Source organism: Lactuca serriola, chromosome 5 (assembly GCF_051521515.1).
Source record: "Lactuca serriola cultivar US96UC23 chromosome 5, Lser_US96UC23_V15, whole genome shotgun sequence".
Lineage (NCBI taxonomy): Eukaryota > Viridiplantae > Streptophyta > Magnoliopsida > Asterales > Asteraceae > Lactuca > Lactuca serriola.
In genome coordinates, this window is record NC_136412.1 from 224,910,897 (window position 1) to 224,929,551 (window position 18,655).

At 40.1% G+C, this 18,655-nt stretch overlaps 3 protein-coding genes across 19 annotated transcripts; all 3 read left to right on the forward strand.

The window, feature by feature from the left end:
* Positions 1–6,287: 6,287 nt before the first annotated feature.
* On the forward strand, positions 6,288–17,141 carry LOC145053663 (uncharacterized). 17 transcript variants are annotated; one of them, XM_079001751.1, is made up of 14 exons: positions 6,288–7,365; positions 7,452–7,947; positions 8,133–8,267; positions 8,813–8,910; positions 9,852–9,909; positions 10,124–10,355; positions 14,872–15,036; positions 15,124–15,394; positions 15,458–15,542; positions 15,628–15,761; positions 15,861–15,942; positions 16,213–16,367; positions 16,444–16,835; positions 16,903–17,141. In XM_079001751.1, exons 7-12 carry the CDS (start codon positions 14,902–14,904, stop codon positions 16,310–16,312), a joined length of 807 nt encoding a protein of 268 aa, XP_078857877.1. In that variant the 5' UTR covers positions 6,288–7,365; positions 7,452–7,947; positions 8,133–8,267; positions 8,813–8,910; positions 9,852–9,909; positions 10,124–10,355; positions 14,872–14,901; the 3' UTR covers positions 16,313–16,367; positions 16,444–16,835; positions 16,903–17,141. The 17 variants fall into 17 exon arrangements, with proteins under 17 accessions (XP_078857877.1, XP_078857874.1, XP_078857866.1 ...); XM_079001748.1 differs by lacking the exons at positions 16,213–16,367; positions 16,444–16,835; positions 16,903–17,141 and adding an exon at positions 16,045–16,177 and having other exon boundaries at positions 7,452–7,610; positions 7,690–7,783; positions 7,893–7,947; XM_079001740.1 differs by lacking the exons at positions 16,213–16,367; positions 16,444–16,835; positions 16,903–17,141 and adding an exon at positions 16,045–16,177 and having other exon boundaries at positions 10,124–10,185; positions 10,277–10,355.
* Positions 10,340–12,174, forward strand: LOC145050220 (uncharacterized). The gene is made up of 3 exons (XM_078998507.1): positions 10,340–10,355; positions 10,468–11,736; positions 11,831–12,174. The coding sequence occupies exons 1-3, from the start codon at positions 10,340–10,342 to the stop codon at positions 12,172–12,174; spliced, it is 1,629 nt and encodes a 542-aa protein (XP_078854633.1).
* Positions 10,362–14,865, forward strand: LOC145053662 (ATP-dependent DNA helicase RRM3-like). The gene is made up of 2 exons (XM_079001734.1): positions 10,362–11,736; positions 11,831–14,865. Exon 2 carries the CDS (start codon positions 12,262–12,264, stop codon positions 14,785–14,787), a length of 2,526 nt encoding a protein of 841 aa, XP_078857860.1. The 5' UTR covers positions 10,362–11,736; positions 11,831–12,261; the 3' UTR covers positions 14,788–14,865.
* Positions 17,142–18,655: the final 1,514 nt, after the last annotated feature.

An 18,655-nucleotide genomic window follows, 5' to 3' on the forward strand; every position in this document is an offset into this window, starting at 1 on the left:
GAATTCCTTCCGCGACCTCAGCAGACATCCCACTCGGATGTGATTCCATACCTCCGCCGCAACACACTGCTCAATAACCATAACTGGAACACCCCAATCATAACTCCGCACTACTGCTTTCACTTCTGTGAACTTCCACTCCCTCTCGGAGCTACATTCATTTCCCTTTCCTTACCAAGGAAATCCACTTGGCTGCCTTGACACTACCACAAGTGCCACGGTGCTCACCCAATACTACACCATTCCCTTATAGCATAACCGCTATCCCATGCACCACACATGCTCTGAATCCGCTCGCAAGGACTCTCGAGTCCATGCACTACCTTCCACTAATCACGATCAATACCCGGGGCCAGACCTTCTGATGCTATCACATCGCGACATACTCATTCCATTTCCTCATACAGATCTATCAACACATGCAGAGTCTTCAGCATGACTGGACCGCCTTACCAGGCCTTCAGTCCATCTGGACCATTCTCAGAACCTTCAGCAGGTCTGGACCGCCCTCCAGGGCCTTCAGCCTGTCTGGACCGTCCTTCAAGCCTTCGGCCTGACTGGTACGCCCACCGGCCTTCAGTCTATCCGGACCGCTCTACTAGCATCCAATATCCCGAATTATCCCTCCAGGAAAACACTCCCATTCATACTGTTCTAGCCCTCTAGGGGCTCCGAACTCTATCTCCATCCTACATACTCAATCCCGGCCCGATCCCAGGCCTTCCACAATCAATCACCCTTGGTCTGCATCCCGCCCCGTCTGTCTGACACTTGCTCATACCAGCCTACGTTCGGCTGACAGGACCACTGTTGAATCCCAACAGCTAAACAACCTCTCATGCTTATCGATCTTCCGGAGAATTTTCCAATTCTCCCCACTTAGAGCACTGACTATCAACCACCAGTCGCCATAACCGACCTCCCTTAACAATCCTACACAACACAATCCCTTACACGTGAACCGATTCCCGCTAGAACGAGCAACCTTCACAAAATTACATATCAACACTGATCATCTCGGGCTCAAAAGAAACCCTTCATTCAGCTAACCACTCCTCAGACTGTAGATGCTTCCCGACATTCAGACCAAAAGTCTAACTCCCCATTAATAACCCCCATGAATGATAACCAACGAAATTTCCAACACCAAATCCATAACCATACCATAACCCTCAAGGAACAACGAATACAATAACAAAAGTCACACAACGAGACTAGCAGATATACAATACTCCACAATAATCACAAGATAACAAGACATCAAGAAAGAAACATACCCGCAGCTGCATCCGGCACTGCCCTGACCTCCTCCGCTGTAAGCTGAAAAGCACGACCCTGAGCCCTTGGGGGCTCCGCTCCACCCTGACCTCCACCCGTAATCCTCAAAGTGGCCGGTGCTGGAGCCTGCACCGGTCCTGCAGCAAGCTGTGGACAGGTGACCCTCAAGTGTCCAACCTGATGGCAATGATAACAAATCCTCAAATCTTGAACCGGGGCTGCTTGCCGACAATCCCTCGCATAGTGCCCCTCCTTTCTGCACTTGCGGCATGCACCACCGGACCTACAAACTCCGATGTGACCCTTCCCACACCTTCCACAAGTGCGGCTGCTCTGATCTCCCAATCCAGAATCAATGGTCTTGGACCATTTCGACGCCGGTTGCGACTGTGCCGGGGCCTGCCTTTGCTCTCTCAACTGCAACTCAATCTCCAACTCACGCCGCCTGGAGGCCTCCTACAACTCTAACAAGGTCTCGCACCTCTGTGTAGACACAAACTGCCTGATACCCTCTTGAGCATACTCAGATATCGGGACATCTGAGCCTGCTCCGAAGCGAACTCAGGGCAAAACATCTCCCTCTCAGTGAACATCCTGGTGATCTCCGTCACCGACTCCGAATCCTGTTTCAGCTCCAGGAACTCCTGAGCCAACCTCTCTCTCTCTCTCTCTCTCTCGACCTGCGGAACATAACGAGTGCTAAACATCTCCCGGAACTGATCCCAAGAAACCGCAACCCTCTGCGCATCCGAATATGACCCCGTGGTCAATCTCCACCAATCCTTCGCCCCGAGCCTCAACAGGTTCAGAGCACACCTCACCCTCTGATCATCAGGGCATGAACACGTGAAGAAACACCCCTCCACGTCTGACAACCATCTCATAGCAACAATCAGGTCCTGAACCCCATCGAAGGTAGGGGGCTTCGTATTATCGTAGTCCCGATACTGAAAACCTCGACCGGCTCCTCCCCCTGCCGCTGCTACAGCCGTTGTAGCTGCCGCGACAACCGTCTCTGTGAGAGCTGCATAGCGCTCATCAAAATACTCAACCATGGCGGTCTTGATCGACCCAAATAGTTCCGGCAACTCGGCCCGGAACAACACATAACCCTCCTCATGCAGGATCTCACGAATCCTAGCATCCAACTCGCCTGTGCTCATCTGACCAATAACCTCGGGCGATACTGACCCACCCTGACCCCCCTCTCCTGCTCCCGATCCTGACCCGGATCCGCTCCCAGCGTGCCTTGTAACCACCATACTGAAAAACATCGCAAGATCTCAGATACTTCCCACTATCCCGGGAACCAACTCCCAACCCAACCCTAGAGGTTGTGGTTTATTTGATACGCGTATGGGTCCTGTGCTTTCAGTAGTACGGGCCCATACTAACTTCCACACCTACCCATATTTATATCAATTATCACCACAACACCCTGGTGAAGAACATACATAACAAGCAGTCAACCCTCACTCCTAGAGGAACACTGGAAATCTCCCACAGAAGAAATCCTAGGCTAGCAGGCATCATAAATCAGGCAACATTATCATGAAATCCTCAAGATCCCTAGCCTAGTACTAGCATGTTGTCCTATCATAACTCAAAAACAAATATCATGTATGGTATTTTGGGGTTACTTACTGGCTCCGGCTGATCGTACCTTCGCGTCCTCCTTTACTCATTAAAAAAAAACCATTTTAAATTCTCTTTTGAAAACTCTCCTTGATTTGAGACTGGATTCACACGAATGTTCCTCCAATTCACTCAAACCAAGGCTCTGATACCAACTTGTAACACTCTAAAAATTTCAACCAATTTTAACTTTTCAAAAACAACCCAGTTTCATAAAGTTATTACAAAAAGGTTTTCAATACAATTATTATCAGAGTCTTCCCAGAACCACATCATAAAACATAATCATGAGGAGCGGTATGATCACGCCTTTGCCTTGCCACGGTCTCCTGAAGAACCTGAAAAACATTAAACCACAACTGTCAGCCCGAAAGCTTAGTGAGATACCCCCAAAATACCAACCACATATACCATACACGCACAACATTCCATATCATAATAGAACACATAACAGCCATGCACTTCGGGTCTACTTGTGTGACTGGTCCGCCGCACCGGCCTTCAGTCCACCTGGTCCACCCTCCGAGTCTAACCATATACATCGAGTCTACAGTGTGATTGGTCCGCCCGTACCGGGCCTTCAATCCACCTGGTCCACTCTCTGAGTCTACAGTATGACTGGTCCGCCCGTACTGGGCCTTCAGTCAGCCTGGTCCACTCTCCGAGCCTCGGCATGTCTGGTCCGCCCTCTTGGGGCCTACAGCCTATCCGGACCCATCGCTGGGCCTTTGGGATAACCGGTCCGCCCTGGGTATGTTGGCCTACAGCACAAAGCAGGACCCACCTCAACCCAACCCCAATCCAACAACCATGTGCACATAAACATTCAATCATATAACAATTCACATCTAATCAACCGATCTAGCAGATCACATAGCATAACATCATCATAACCAGGATACCGACCTTAAGCAGGTCTGTAACATATACCATCCTAACTACCATGATGCAAACATAGCAAAGCAATAACATAATAACGATACCCGGATCACAATCCGATAAAGGGCCGACCTTGGTGCCGTAGACCCTGTCGATATAGTGAGAATAACTCACCTCGCAACTGCCGACTGAAAAGACAAGACCGAGATGCTCCGACTACTGACACGATCTCCCCCACTAGCCAACACCAACACTGAACTCAAAACAAATGCCAACAATAACCAAAATATCCCTGGAAGACAACTGGTCAACCCTTGGTCAAAGTCAAAGTCAAAGTCAACCTCCTGAATGACTCTACTCGCCGAGTCAACCTGATGACTCGTCGAGTCCCCATGCTCAGAACTTTCCCAATCCGCGACTCAACTCGCCGAGTCACCCCGAGTCCCACAACTCTGAGTCCCCTCGCACTCAACTCACCAAGTCCTCCCTTGACTCACCGATTCACGGCTCAACCAGAATAAGGTTAGGACCTCACGACCAGACCCACCGAGTCCAAGCACAGACTCGCCGAGTCCAAGGCTATCTTCAACCAACTCGCCGAGTTGTTCTTCCAACTCATCGAGTTCCTGCCCATCTTCAAGCAACTCGCCGAGTACACCTTTGTGACTCGCCGAGTACCCCTAGATCTTAATCCATACAGAAGCTTTACAGGCCATGCAGATGATCCAAACCATAGATCTACCCTTCTACAACCCATCCATCACGTAAAGTGGCAAACTTTACGTGAATCCAAAGAGATCTAAGCATATAACACTCTAGGGTTAGGGTTTGGGACAAGGCGGCTTCACCAATCACTCAAGAATAGGGACTTTAATGCACTCTAGACCTACTTCATTCCAGATCTGAGGTAGCAACCTCATATCTAACCTCCAAACTCAAAATATCACAAGCTATTCTTTCCAAATACTCCAAAATGATGAATCTAGATGAAAAACAGCCCAAGCAACGAAATAATACCTTAAAAGAAATCTCCAACAGAAGAGAAATCCGAATCCTTGCAAAGCCCCTTGCTCCAAGCCTCTTAACTCTCCAAGATCTCTTCCAAAATGTCTTCTCCAAGGTTCAAATGCTCTCAAATCACTCGCAAACGCGCATTAGGGTTTTATGGACTTCAAGAGAGGGTAAAGAGGCTGGGGAGAGGGTATCATGTCCTTTATATAGGGCTCATCCTCCGAAATTACGATTTTCTCCACACAACACCAACTCGCCGAGTCCAGCCGCCAACTCGCCGAGTTGGCCACTTAACACGCGACCAGAATCGCGACCCTACTCACCGAGTCCACCTATGTACTCGCCGAGTTGCCCTTTCACATTTACATTTTGAACCCTGAACTTGCACTCCTGAACTCGGGATGTTACACACACACACACACACACACACACACACACACAGAGAGAGAGACGCATAAGTAATTTATCTCTAAAATTCCCCTGAATCATTTAGTTATCATGCCCCCGTGTTTTTTTACCATGTATTTACAAAAATGCCACAAATGATCCTAACCTTTTATTATTTTGATCTAACGACCCTGGTTTGGTTCTCGGGAAACTTTGAGTTCTCAAATGATCATTCCTATATATATATATATATATATACATATATATATATATATATATATATATATATATATATATATACACACACACACATATATCATGGACGGCTCAACCATTTTAGGGGCTCTAAGCAAGCCAAAAATTTGGGACCCTTTGGCCTTTACTATACTCAGGAATCAAAAATAGATGAGACGAATATGTTGCAGAAAATAAATTTGGTAGAAGAATGCAATGTCGTTTCAGTTTCATGAATGCAACGATCGTTGATTTATTCTTCCGCTTCATTTATTTTGTGGTTACCGGATTTGATTTTTCAATGGACTAAATTTTTGGAATTTGGAAAATATAGGGCCCCTTAGAATTATGGGCCCTAAGCCCTAGCTTTAAAAACCTCTACATAGAGCCTACCCTGAATTATATATATATATATATATATATATATATATAGGGGATATGGAATATACATTACAGCCAACCTAAGCTTAGGTGGGGCTGTAATGTATATTCCCTTTTCCCATATATATATATATATATATATATATATATATATATATATATATATATATATATATATATATATATATACTATCTTATAAAAAAAATCTCTCTGTTTCTAAAAATAGATTGAATAAACTAATATTATTTTTTTAAGACGTTCAAGTGATTAAGCAAACGTCAATAAAATAATATTATTCTATCAATACTGTTACTTCAATTTTTAGATCGTCCAACATATAAAACACAATTTACAACTACCTAGTGTGTAGTTAATTAGAATTTATTTAAATGGGCCTATCTTTTCCCCATATATCGCCTGGTGCACCTATTTACGTTTTCCACTTATATGTTGATCGAGTCTTGTTGATGCCGAGAGGATATCTGCAGATATTTGTGGTCACCTTCCCTCTTATCAGTTTATATGACTAATAGACTCCACAAATTATAGTGAATCATGGAAGCACATCCATTTCCTTCCGGTTAAACCTTAGCTATCGTCAACATCACCACCCCTCTCCTTATTCTATCCTCCCGTCGGCGACCTGCACCATTGCTCGACACAGTTCCTCTTAATTCGAAAAATCTGGCCTCCTTTTTCCCTTATATTCGTCGGCATATTCTTATCTATACACTGAAAGGGTGTACAATTGAAGATAATTTATCAGTCATCACCAGCACGACCCTCTCTTCAATCTCTCCACCCGCCAACGACCTTCACCATTGTTTTTATTTCCTATGAAATCGCCTCTATCTTCACCTCTGCACATCTCGCCACCTGCGGAGCAAGAAAATAAAAGGATCAGATTCCCTTTTCCCCATACCCACACGTAATACCCTCGATTACACCAGTCAAGTCCTTCGTTCCACGGCTCTTCGTTTTCCTCCCCATTTTGAAGCATCTTATCTTCCCCTAGATAGGAAACCCTAAATCCCTTCTCACAACCTTCAAACTATTCACAACTCTTTAACACTAACACTAGCCGTCACTCACCAACACCACGACAACCATTTTTTAGCAACACCATCCGGCATCGTTTTCCTCCTTGCCACTGTCATGACATCATAAGACCAACCCCGCCGATATCTATAGAAAGAAACTCCTACTGCATCTTTTCCACCACCACGCACACCATTCCCCATCTATAGACACATGAAACTCTAGCCACGACACCTCTTCAAGATAAGTTAACTATGGGAGAAGATCCAAATCAGTTGAGGCTTTGGGGTTAGGGTGCTTGATAGCTTTTGTTTTGTTATTTTGTCTCAAAGTTTTGTTCTTTCGATTTTACAAGAAATGGTGACGGTCTGAAACCCTTCAACACCGATTATATGAATGGGTTTCAAATTCCTTCCAAAAGGAACACTAATCTTTCACACACACACACACACACACACTAAATCGACATTGCTAGAAGATGCTTGACGTGTGCTTCTTCAATTTCATCATGAACACGAAAGGTAAGTATGAATTTTTCCTATATTTTTTCTCTCTATCGAACGATGTCACATGGTTTTAATATAAAATCTATTTCATATTTCTGGAGATGGTGAACGGATTTGATCAATTGATATTAGTTTCCTCAATCTTCTGTTACTACGCCTATGCAGCGACCAAATTCGCAACCTGTGTCTCTTCTCAACCTCTTGCTTCCCGATCTACCACCATCAATACCACTCACTGCCACCGTTATCATCGTCTGCTGGTATCACCACTAATCACCATGACTCCATCACACCTCTAAATTCTTTACTATTTTTTTTTTCTAAATGTGTATCTTAAAGGTTTATACTTGCTAAATGTTGGTTCTACAAAAGATCATTAATTTTATGTAGAAAGTAAATGGCTAGTTTTGGCAACTCCTAAGTAGCCCCTGAGGTAACGCTGGGTCCATTCCATATTCAATTATAGTTTATTAATTTTCCCTAATTTTCTTGTTGTTGATCTGCTTTAATATTTTGTAGAATGTGTGTAACCCAATTTGCAGGTTTTAACTGGATCAAATAGGGCAACCAAAGACGTATATGGGTTCATTTCATTTGGTATGTGTTTAGAAATCAAATTCGAATTTGGTTGTTGTTTACTTATGTAGACCACAAGTTAGTCAGTCTAATTCTAATTTTTTTTTTAATATTTAGGTATATTAAAAAATATGAAATATGATTTTTAAATTCTTATTTTAGTCATTTGATCAGGTTATGATTTTGGTTGTTAATTGTTTTATTAGGTTCTTTTTTTCAATACATGGAAAAGAAAGGAGTGTGGAATAGATATGGTTGGTGGTGATAATGTGAAGTATTCCAACTATGTGTTAGTTGGACTAGAATATTGTAAAGGATTACAACGGCTCATATTCAATCAGGTTATGATTTAGATTTTTATTTACTCACAAACGATGATTAAACAACGGGTAAAACAATATACTTTGACTTCTTTAGTTTTGATTTTTTTTTTCATAATGTTACTAATCTTACTTTCAAGTTGTAGCACGCCTTTTTTCTTTTATGAATTACCAACCGATGAAGTAAACGTTTCCATTTTTACATATTTTTCACAAACCATTTTGGAGAACCATCGACGAGAAACTATTGATGATTATGAAAATTGTATCTGAACACTTTTTTTGGTTTTGCTTTTGAGTTTTCCACCAAATTTTCTTTTTTTCATTTCTTCTAAAACATGTATGACAAGGCATTAAATTGTTAATTTCCACAGGTTTTTGCAAAATTGATAGTAATATGTAGATTTATGTTGGTGCTGATGTCCTTGATGGAGGCTATTGTACCCTGTTCAAATATAGATAATCAATCCAATGATGTTGCTTCTAGATAATTGTTGTTGTAGTAAACTGAATATGAATAATAATGTTGATATGTGTCTAATTGTTTTTTGTACCGATGGGTTTAGGCTTGGAGGGCTTTTGGAAGTGGTTGGATCAGTAAGAGGTCATTGCTATAAATGGTGGGACCCCCAAAGTAGGACATTATGCTTTTGTCTTTAATTGGGTAAGGTATAAAAGCATAATGTTCTACTAAGAAAATAGTTTGAAAGTAAAATGTTGTAACTGGTATTTAGTTTTTCAAAACTAATTTATAAAATGATCTTTTAAATCATTGCAATTATCTTTTCTATGTGTGTCGTTGTGGATGTCTGCTTTAGTGTGCATGTGTATGTGACTAAGTCGACACCCTGTGTGAATGGTTGTAAGCATGTCTAATGCAAATTTTAGTTTTGTTTTTCTGTACTATCTTCTCAAAGTAGATACATAGCATTGAAGTGTTTTTTGGAAAGACACTCAAAAAATTAAATTTCTATAGTACTTGTCGCATGGTGTTGTGGTGTAATAAAAATAACACAAAATTTTAGTTTTGTTTTTCTGTACTATCTTCTCAAAGTAGATACATAGCATTGAAGTGTTTTTTGGAAAGACACTCAAAAAATTAAATTTCTATAGTACTTGTCGCATGGTGTTGTGGTGTAATAAAAATAACACAAAATTTTAGTTTTGTTTTTCTGTACTATCTTCTCAAAGTAGATACATAGCATTGAAGTGTTTTTTGGAAAGACACTCAAAAAATTAAATTTCTATAGTACTTGTCGCATGGTGTTGTGGTGTAATAAAAATAACACAAAATTTTAGTTTTGTTTTTCTGTACTATCTTCTCAAAGTAGATACATAGCATTGAAGTGTTTTTTGGAAAGACACTCAAAAAATTAAATTTCTATAGTACTTGTCGCATGGTGTTGTGGTGTAATAAAAATAACACAAAATTTTAATAGGCGATAACTTAAATTAAAGTTGTTTATAAAGTTATATTCTCGGTTGCTTTAAGAGAACCATTTGAATCAATTCTTTTTTGTTTGAGATTTAGAATATAATTATGGCTTCTGATCAATTTTGGTTGGCATTATTTAATAACTTAAAACCCGTGTCGGCTATCTACAGTTGCCGGTTTCAAGCCGAGCCGTTACCGTCTGGTTTGGAGCCGAGGGTTTTCTTCCCGGTAAATGGTTTTGCTTTTATCCATACTTATCTACATTCCTGTAAAGTTGATTTTCGTTCTTTTCCTCCTCACTCTTCAGCCTTTGTTTGGTCGTACGTCAAGGGTTTTTTCTTGCATCCATGCTTTTTTCTTTCTGATTTTTGTCTCTAGCTGGAAGCTTTCGTTGAATCTGTCATCTTAACATGAGTTCTATGTTTTCTTTGGGTTGGTGCAGGCATCGTTCTGTTCTTCTGCTTCGTTTCGTTTTGCTGTTGTTGCAGGCGTTTGGTTTTCACGGTATGTGTTTTGCCTTTTATATTCGCTGTTCTACTTTGTAGTCGTTGTTTGTGGTGTTGTTTCGATTTTTTTTCCTAATGAGTAAACGTAGAAGGGGAAGTTCCGTTTTTGAAGTGGGCGAATCGTGTGGCTCTACTTCTTCTAGGCAGTCTCGATGTCGTCTTCTGCAGGTAAGTTCTACTATTACGTTACCTGGGTCTTTTGAAAGACCACTTCCGTTAACTCATGATTGTGGGGACTGTGTTTATGTCTGTCAATATTGTGCTGCCTTTTTTTGGTTAGCTGAGAGGGTTCTTCGTTTGTCACATGTTAATCGGCCTGTGTATACACAGTGCTGTAAGTTGGGCGCTGTTGTTTTGCCGGTTCCTCTTCGACCTTCAGCACCGTTTATGGGTCTTTTTCAAGAGGCTGCATTTCTAGACAATATTAGAGCCTATAATTCAATGTTTTCCATGACTTCTTTTGGAGCCAACATTGATGAAAGTGTTAACATCACCCGTGGTCCTTACACATTTAAAGTCTCCGGCCAAGTTTCACATTGGATTGGTTCCTTATGTCCGCCATCTTCCGAAAAGCCACGGTTTTTGCAGTTGTATATTTATGATACTGAAAATGAGGTGTCTAATAGGCTTCGTTTCTTTGATAATCCAACACAAGGGGCTTTGGATGAAAGGTTTGTTTCCATTATCGGTTCGACGTTAAATGCTACTAACGAGTATGTATGTACTTTTAAAAGTGCTGCAGATATTGCATGTGGGATGGGTTTGGAAACTTATTCTGTTAGGCTTTATAATAATGTGTCGGATAGACGTTATGGAGCTCCATCTCCAGGGACTCTTGGTGCTATTATTGCTGGCGATGATCCAAATTCTAGTCAATATGATATTGTTGTTCATTCAAAGGACGGTTTGCCTCATCGTATTAGCAAGCTTCATCCGGCTTACATGCCTTTTCAATATCCGCTTCTGTTTCCTTTTGGTGAGGATGGTTGGTCGCCAAGGATGAGATCGAGAACTAATTCTGAATGTTCTGATAGAAATATTACAGTGAATATGTATTACAGCTACCAGTTGCACGCACGCAGTAATATGTTTTCCTTGCTTCTATGTGGTGGTAGGCTTTTCCAACAGTATATTGTTGATGCGTACATCTGCGTTGAACAAAATAGACTTGACTATGTACAAAACCATCAAGAACAGCTTCGTTCTGAGTATGTATCTGGGGTTTATGATGCTCTTTCAAGGGGAGATTCAGAAGGCAGGTTTATTGGAAGACGAATCTTCCTGCCCGCATCGTTTGTTGGAGGCCCTAGATATATGTATAAACACTATCAAGATGCGTTAGCAATATGCAGAATTTATGGCAATCCACAATACTTTGTTACTTTTACTTGCAATGTAAAATGGCCCGAAATTGTGAGATATATGGATACTCATGGTGTTGACCATTCTCAAAACAGACCAGATATCATAGCTCGTGTCTTCCAGATGAAGGTCGAAGCATTTATACTATTTTTAAAAGATGATAAACCATTTGGCAATGTTGATGCTTGTAAGTGCCTTTACCATCCTACATATCATTTTTGTTTCGTATCACATTTTAGATGCCTTCTTTCTTATGCTTCTTCACTTGATTAACTTAACAGATTTATACACGATAGAGTTTCAGAAGAGAGGATTACCACATTGTCATACATTGGTTTGGGTAGCGGCTTCAGATAGGATAACGACAGCTGCTGAGGTTGATAAATATATAAGTTCAGAATTGCCAGACCCACATCTTGAACCATCTTTGTATAAAATTGTCACAGAGTGTATGTTGCATGGCCCTTGTGGTTTCCTCAATCCTAAGTCTCCATGCATGCGCGACAGAAAGTGTACAAAGAACATTCCGAAGCCCTGTCAGTCTTCTACAACATTTGACAAAGACGAATATGTGCATTACAAAAGGAGAGAAGGTGCATACCATACAATGCGCAGTAGGGTGTGAATAGATAATGGTTTTGTTGTCCCATATAACAAGCGCCTCTCAAGTCGATTTAACGCACACATTAATGTAGAGTATTGTGGCTGGAATATGATGATCAAATACCTGTTTAAGTATATTTCTAAAGGCGTCGAGCGAGTCAGCTTTTCATTACAGAGATCAGATAATGATGCTGCTGATGGAGTCTCTTCTTCCGTCTCTTCGATAAATGAAATACAAAACTTTGTTGATGGGCGTTTCATATGTCCACATGAAGCTGCATGGAGAATTTTCAATTTTCCGATACACGAACGCTACCCTTCAGTACAAACATTGGCAGTTCATTTAGAAAACATGCAAAGTACAACTTTCAGAGATAATAGTCGCCTACAAGCACTTATCAGAAACCCTACTTTTGGAGTGACAACTTTGACTGCGTGGTTGTTAAATAATGGTAGGTATTCCGACGGTTTGGATTTGACATATCCAGATTACCCATCTAAGTATAAATGGGTTAAGAAATCAAAAGAGTGGCAACCCAGGGCTAGATCCGGTTTGCGGACAATTGGCAGACTCACATATGTTCATCCGACAACAGGAGAATTATTTTATCTTCGTATGTTGTTGTGTCACCAAAAAGGGTGTAAATCGTTTGCGGATATTCGAACCGTAGGTACAACTACATACACAACCTTTCGATTAGCTTGTGAGGCCCTTGGTTTGATTGGTGACGACAAAGAATGGCTCACAGCCTTTGCTGATGCATCTTCTTGGGCTTCCTCTTCAGAATTACGGTCGTTGTTCTGTCATTTGCTACTATTCTGTGATGTCAGTTGCCCACAACAGTTATGGAACGATGGTTGGCGAAAGATGAGTGATGATATTTCATTTGCTTTTGTTCGTGACAATCCGTCACCATCCGCTTCTATTAATGATGAGTTGCTGCAACAACAAGTTCTCCTAGAACTTGAAAAAATTCTGAACTCTTCAACTCCAAGAAAATCCTTACAAGATTTTGGTCTACCGTTGCCTTCAGCGAGACATTTATCTGTCTTGCGAAACCGGCTTCTACTTGAAGAGACAAGCTATGATAAAAATTCGCTGCATACACAACATCTGGGTATGGTTTCACAACTTAACCCGGATCAGCTCCATATCTATACCATGATTTCTGAGGCTCAGACAAATAAAAAACAACTTCTTTTGTTTGTCTATGGCCATGGTGGTACAGGAAAAACCTTCTTGTGGACAACTATACTCGCATATTTTCGCTCTATTGGAAAAATAGTTCTCGCTGTTGCAGCATCCGACATTGCATCGTTGTTGTTGCCTTCCGGGAGGACAACTCACTCTCGGTTCAACATCCCTCTTGATTTATCGACTTCTTCCATCTGCAATATCAAGAAGAATACACAACTTGGAGATCTTCTTCAACAAACTTCGTTTATTATATGGGACGAAGCACCCATGAGTGACAGACGTTGTTTCGAATGTCTTGATAGAACGCTAAAAGACATTCTCAACAACAAGGATCTCCTATTTGGTGGCATGTCAATGTTATTAGGAGGAGACTTCCGACAGACTTTACCTGTAAAGCCAAAAACCACTGTCTCTGAAATCATTTCTTCCACATTGCCCAATTCATATATGTGGCCTTACTTCATAGTCTGCAAACTGTTGCTTAAAATGCGGCTTTCAACCATCGGTAACCTGCTTTCATCATCAGCTTCGGCTGCCAGCTTTGCTTCCTGGTTATTAGATATTGGAAACGGAAACCTTGGGGAGCCTGATGCAGCTGATCCAATTCATACAAGCATCATTGACATACCAGACTCTCTACTTATCAATAGTGGCGAAAACAGTTTGCATTCGCTAATACGGTTTGTTTATGATGCCGAAGTGCTTGCAAGACCATCCACATCAAACTTGTCCGCCAGGGCAATTGTTTATCCGAAAAATGATACTGCTTCAGAAATAAACTCCTTGGTTATGAAAATGGCAAATGGAAATAGTGTCACCTACTTAAGCACAGATTCAATGACACCTCACACACACCGGATTTCAGACATAGATCTTTTATATCCACAAGAATATCTACATCGGTTAACGTTTTCTGGGTTTCCACTACATGAGTTAACTTTGAAACCGAACATGCCTGTTATGCTATTAAGAAACATTAATCAACGAATGGGTCTATGTAACGGTACACGTTTAATTGTGTCGCAGTTACTGCCAACTGTTATAGAGGCCTCCATTATTACTGGAACTTCCATAGGGAACCGAGTGTACATACCGAGAATAAAATTTGTTCATAACAGTCCTGATTTACCTTTTGTTTTTACTAGAAAACAATTCCCTCTAAAAGTTTGTTATGCAATGACTATCAATAAAAGTCAAGGACAATCACTAAAAAAAATTGGAATTTACCTACCACAGCCTGTTTTCACACATGGGCAGTTGTATGTTGCTCTATCTAGAGCAACTTCACCAGACTCTGTCAAAATTTTGATAATCGATGATCATGGATTACAATCAAAAAGAACAAAAAATGTCGTTTTCAAAGAATTATTACATCAAGTAAATACCGATAAGGTTGACACAACTGCCTTTTATAAAAAAAAAACAAATAATAAATGAATTTTTTTTATAAATATGATAGTAAACAGCTATTTCAGATGGTTGCTTTATCTAATATCTAATTAGCTTTTTCGTTTGGTGAAGGTTGCATAACATCGTTGCTGCTTGTCACAAATGGAGCCGATAGCATCAAGAATATCATATTTAAAATTCGGTGCAACAGGAGGTCCTCTTGAAGTGAGGATACTCCGTAAATGGATTCCACACTTCCGACAATATGAAACATGGTTCATGGCTATCGACAAGCATGTAAGCACTACCACAACCATTGCAACTTACTATCTATTTACAATACATCAGCATTAGACCTAAGCATATATTTTGCATCCATTCTAGGGAGATTGCATCCAGATACTTGGTCAGAAAGTTAATAAAACATACGTGGAATCGAAGTTGCAAGTCTCCAAATGCTACAAAATACAAAATTATGCATGCTGCGCAGTAGAGGAATATCAAAAGATACTGAACAGAAACATCTATTTAAGTGTGGGTACAGCTTCACAAATTGAGCAAATAGACACTAAAAACCACCTCCTAGCATTCCATTTCAATTTCAGAACTAGAGAACAGCTGCAGATGCTTGCTGACCAGATTGAAGAATTCCCAGGTAAACTATTCAATAAATTTTTTTATCGTTGAAAACATGTTCCCTAACTAAAATGTTTCACAGATTTCATCGGGTTTTTTGTTAAGCTAAAGGACGGCGAGAAAAAAAACCGTGAACCATTTGTGAACCTCATTTTGATCGACCAAAAGTAATATTTACGACCTACAATTCTCTTATTTCCAACCGAGACTTATTTTTATCTGATATATCTTCTATTTTAATACAATAACAAGCTCCCGGCAAACAAGCATAACACTATGGAAGGAATGCATAGATTCAATTGAAAAGTTCAACCGTACAGCCCTCACCACATCCTCCTCAAAGACCGTTGTTGCTGTAACTCATCTGAAAGTATCAACTTATGCAGGTACACTCATAAATATTATCTATCAAACAAAACAACAAAAAGAAACAAAAAATATCATCTTTTATTATTGATGACAAACATCTTGATCACATATAACAGGTTCGCTTAGACTTTCTGCCACTGCTGCTAAACACGTGTACATAAACCCGCCTATTCCTGAAACAAGTGCTTTGATGGACAGGTATTATAAACAACATTCAATGTAACTTTGTAAATAAGCACAAAATACACCGATATACCATCACAGTTTCACTTATAGATTTTCCCATTTATGTTCAAATAGATCCAATGACATGGCACTCTCTATACCACTAACCTCACAGTTGCCAATAACCATACAAAGTTTGAATGTCAAACCACTTACAGATCTCACTGTAAGCAACTTTCTACTATCGTTTATCAAACGTTGATGTTAGTTCCCATACAAAGAATAACAAATATTGCTCAACAGGATAAAACATTTGTCTGCAAAGCCCGGATTGCTGAATACACGATTAAAGACACCTGGTACCACAGTATCTACCCTAACTGCTCTGAAACAGTATCGATAATGGGAGAAGGATGGTTTTGTCCAACAGACGGGCTCGCTGATGCCCCAATCTTTTTGTAAGTACTTCAATAAATTATACACATTGTTTCTTCTACAACTACTTACTCGATTGTCCAACCAACCTCCATATAGCTACAAACTATCTGCAACCATCATGGATGACACGGATTCGGTGTTCATATCACTTTCTGATGATGCGGTTCGAAAACTAGCCGGTGTTCCATGCACCAAGCTTGTGAACGAATACAGTTTGATTGAGAGGAAAACTATTCTGCCAATACTCAACGAACGCAAGGAAACCACATTCAACTTCTTCTTGCAGGTCATGCGGTCATCTAAACCAGAAAAGATACGCTTCATAGCACAGAATATTGCTCCCCCTTCAAACATGCCTGATTCACCAATAACACCACTTCCCACGACACCATCTTCAGACACTCCAGGAAGTAGTAGTGCTGCAACAAACACAACGCCAACATCTACCCACCCACAAGCAAGCAGACACCTCGAGTACGAAAACATAGGTAATTGCCAATATACTCATATCTAATGCAACATCTTCAACAAACACTAATTACATTTCAAATACAGATGAAGAGCCTCCAGCAACTGCACCAAAACGTGAACGGTACCCAGACTGAGCTGTTTACTAGGAACAAATACTCCTCACATCTCCTTTTGCTACTGTAATATGTATATGGCCTAATCAGCCTACCGACTATACACTTATGTATTTATCATGCTTTTGTAAGAACAGAACAAACTCCCATGCATTCTGCTCCTAAAGACGTGGGTTGGCTACGCTATGCTTCTAGAAAACTAATATTAAATAGAACTACTTTATGAAACCCTTTAGCGTAACTTTCGATACTTACAAAAAAGTCAAAGATAGAAATGTCTCTGAATCCACATCTAAATGGTGTTTGAGTCACCTTCTATAAAAAATTTACGATACCATATATAAATATCCTACCATTAAATGGGATAATGATTCTTTTTTAAATACTTATGCATAAAAAAATACCTTTCAAATTCCCCAGCAATTAAATACCCGTATCCTCCAAAAACAAATCTGCCCAATTACATTCACATTAATAACGACTATCATTAAATACACCTAAATTTAGATGACGCCGTCGCTGCATCAAAACTACAAAAGCACGTAATCATGATTACAAACACAGTCCTTATCAATCTATTACTCACACACCAGATATTTGCAAAAAGTATTTGTCATAAATGACACCAACCACTCACACCTTCTCCCAACAAATCCCACTATATAACAACCCACACCTGAAAACATATCAAACAAAATCAAATTAAAACAGAATGGAGACTAGAATTGCAAACGTGATCCAAAAACAAGAGGCCAGAAAGAAGATGCACTCCCTCGTGACAACAATGCTACACCAAGAACAACTGAGGATCGACAACCTCAACACAGCCCACAACAACCTAGCAGCCAACCTTCGAATGAGATTGCAAACAATCAACAACCTCAACAGCGATCCTGACTCCACTTTCAAATCCTTCACCTTAAGAACACTGGCCTCCTGCAGTTCCTCTGACCACCTGATGAAGGAAAAGTTAAAGGAATACATCGAACTTACCGAGAAAACCATCACCATGTTCGAAGAAATGCTTCAAATTCTCGAAGATGAAAACAAATAAATAAAAAAAAGGTGGAATGAAGCAGTTCCTAATCTCTTTTTGTTCTCCAACCGGTTATTTGTCTTTATTTTGCTATCTAAAAACGTTTGTTGTTTGTCTTTATTTTGCTATGTAAAAATGTTTCTGTAAAGGTTCTAACGCTTGCTTCTATGTACCTGTGTATCGAAAAATTTCATCTATGTTTGATCTAATGCAACTGCTTCACCTAATTTGACGCCAAAAATCCATCAGACCCATGCGGAGCATGGGTTTCACCTAGTTAGTATTCAAACCAGTTTAATCATATAATTGTTACCAATTTTATTATACCTTTACATTAAATTTATTGCAATTAGTTGCTTTTGTTTGTACACGAAAATCTCAAATCGTATACGACATTGTAACATAAAATAAGTCAAGTCCATTAACATAAAATAAGTCGCATTTGACCATTTGTCCAAATGACCGGATATTAGAATTTTGGATATCCGGTGTTTCAAATAATTTCAGATAATTTTGGATTTGTTAATTTTTAAATTATAACCACACGTTAATAATTTTTTTTTTTTGAAACAATTACGCAAGAGGGTAGGTGTACGGTTTAATTTTGTTTTTCCGCATGTTTTTTTTGACAAAATTGCAAGTTTAGTCCCTATGATATGTCAAAAATTGGGACTTTGGTCAAAAATAT

Coding starts and splice junctions, on each gene's coding strand:
- LOC145053662 (XM_079001734.1), top strand. CDS start 12,262: ATGATGATCAAATACCTGTTTAAGTATATTTCTAAAGGCGTCGAGCGA.
- LOC145050220 (XM_078998507.1), top strand. Junction 11,737..11,830: donor ATTTGGCAATGTTGATGCTT/GTAAGTGCCTTT, acceptor TTAACTTAACAG/ATTTATACACGATAGAGTTT.
- LOC145053663 (XM_079001736.1), top strand. CDS start 14,902: ATGGAGCCGATAGCATCAAGAATATCATATTTAAAATTCGGTGCAACA. Junction 15,543..15,627: donor CTCATTTTGATCGACCAAAA/GTAATATTTACG, acceptor TACAATAACAAG/CTCCCGGCAAACAAGCATAA. Junction 15,762..15,860: donor GAAAGTATCAACTTATGCAG/GTACACTCATAA, acceptor CACATATAACAG/GTTCGCTTAGACTTTCTGCC.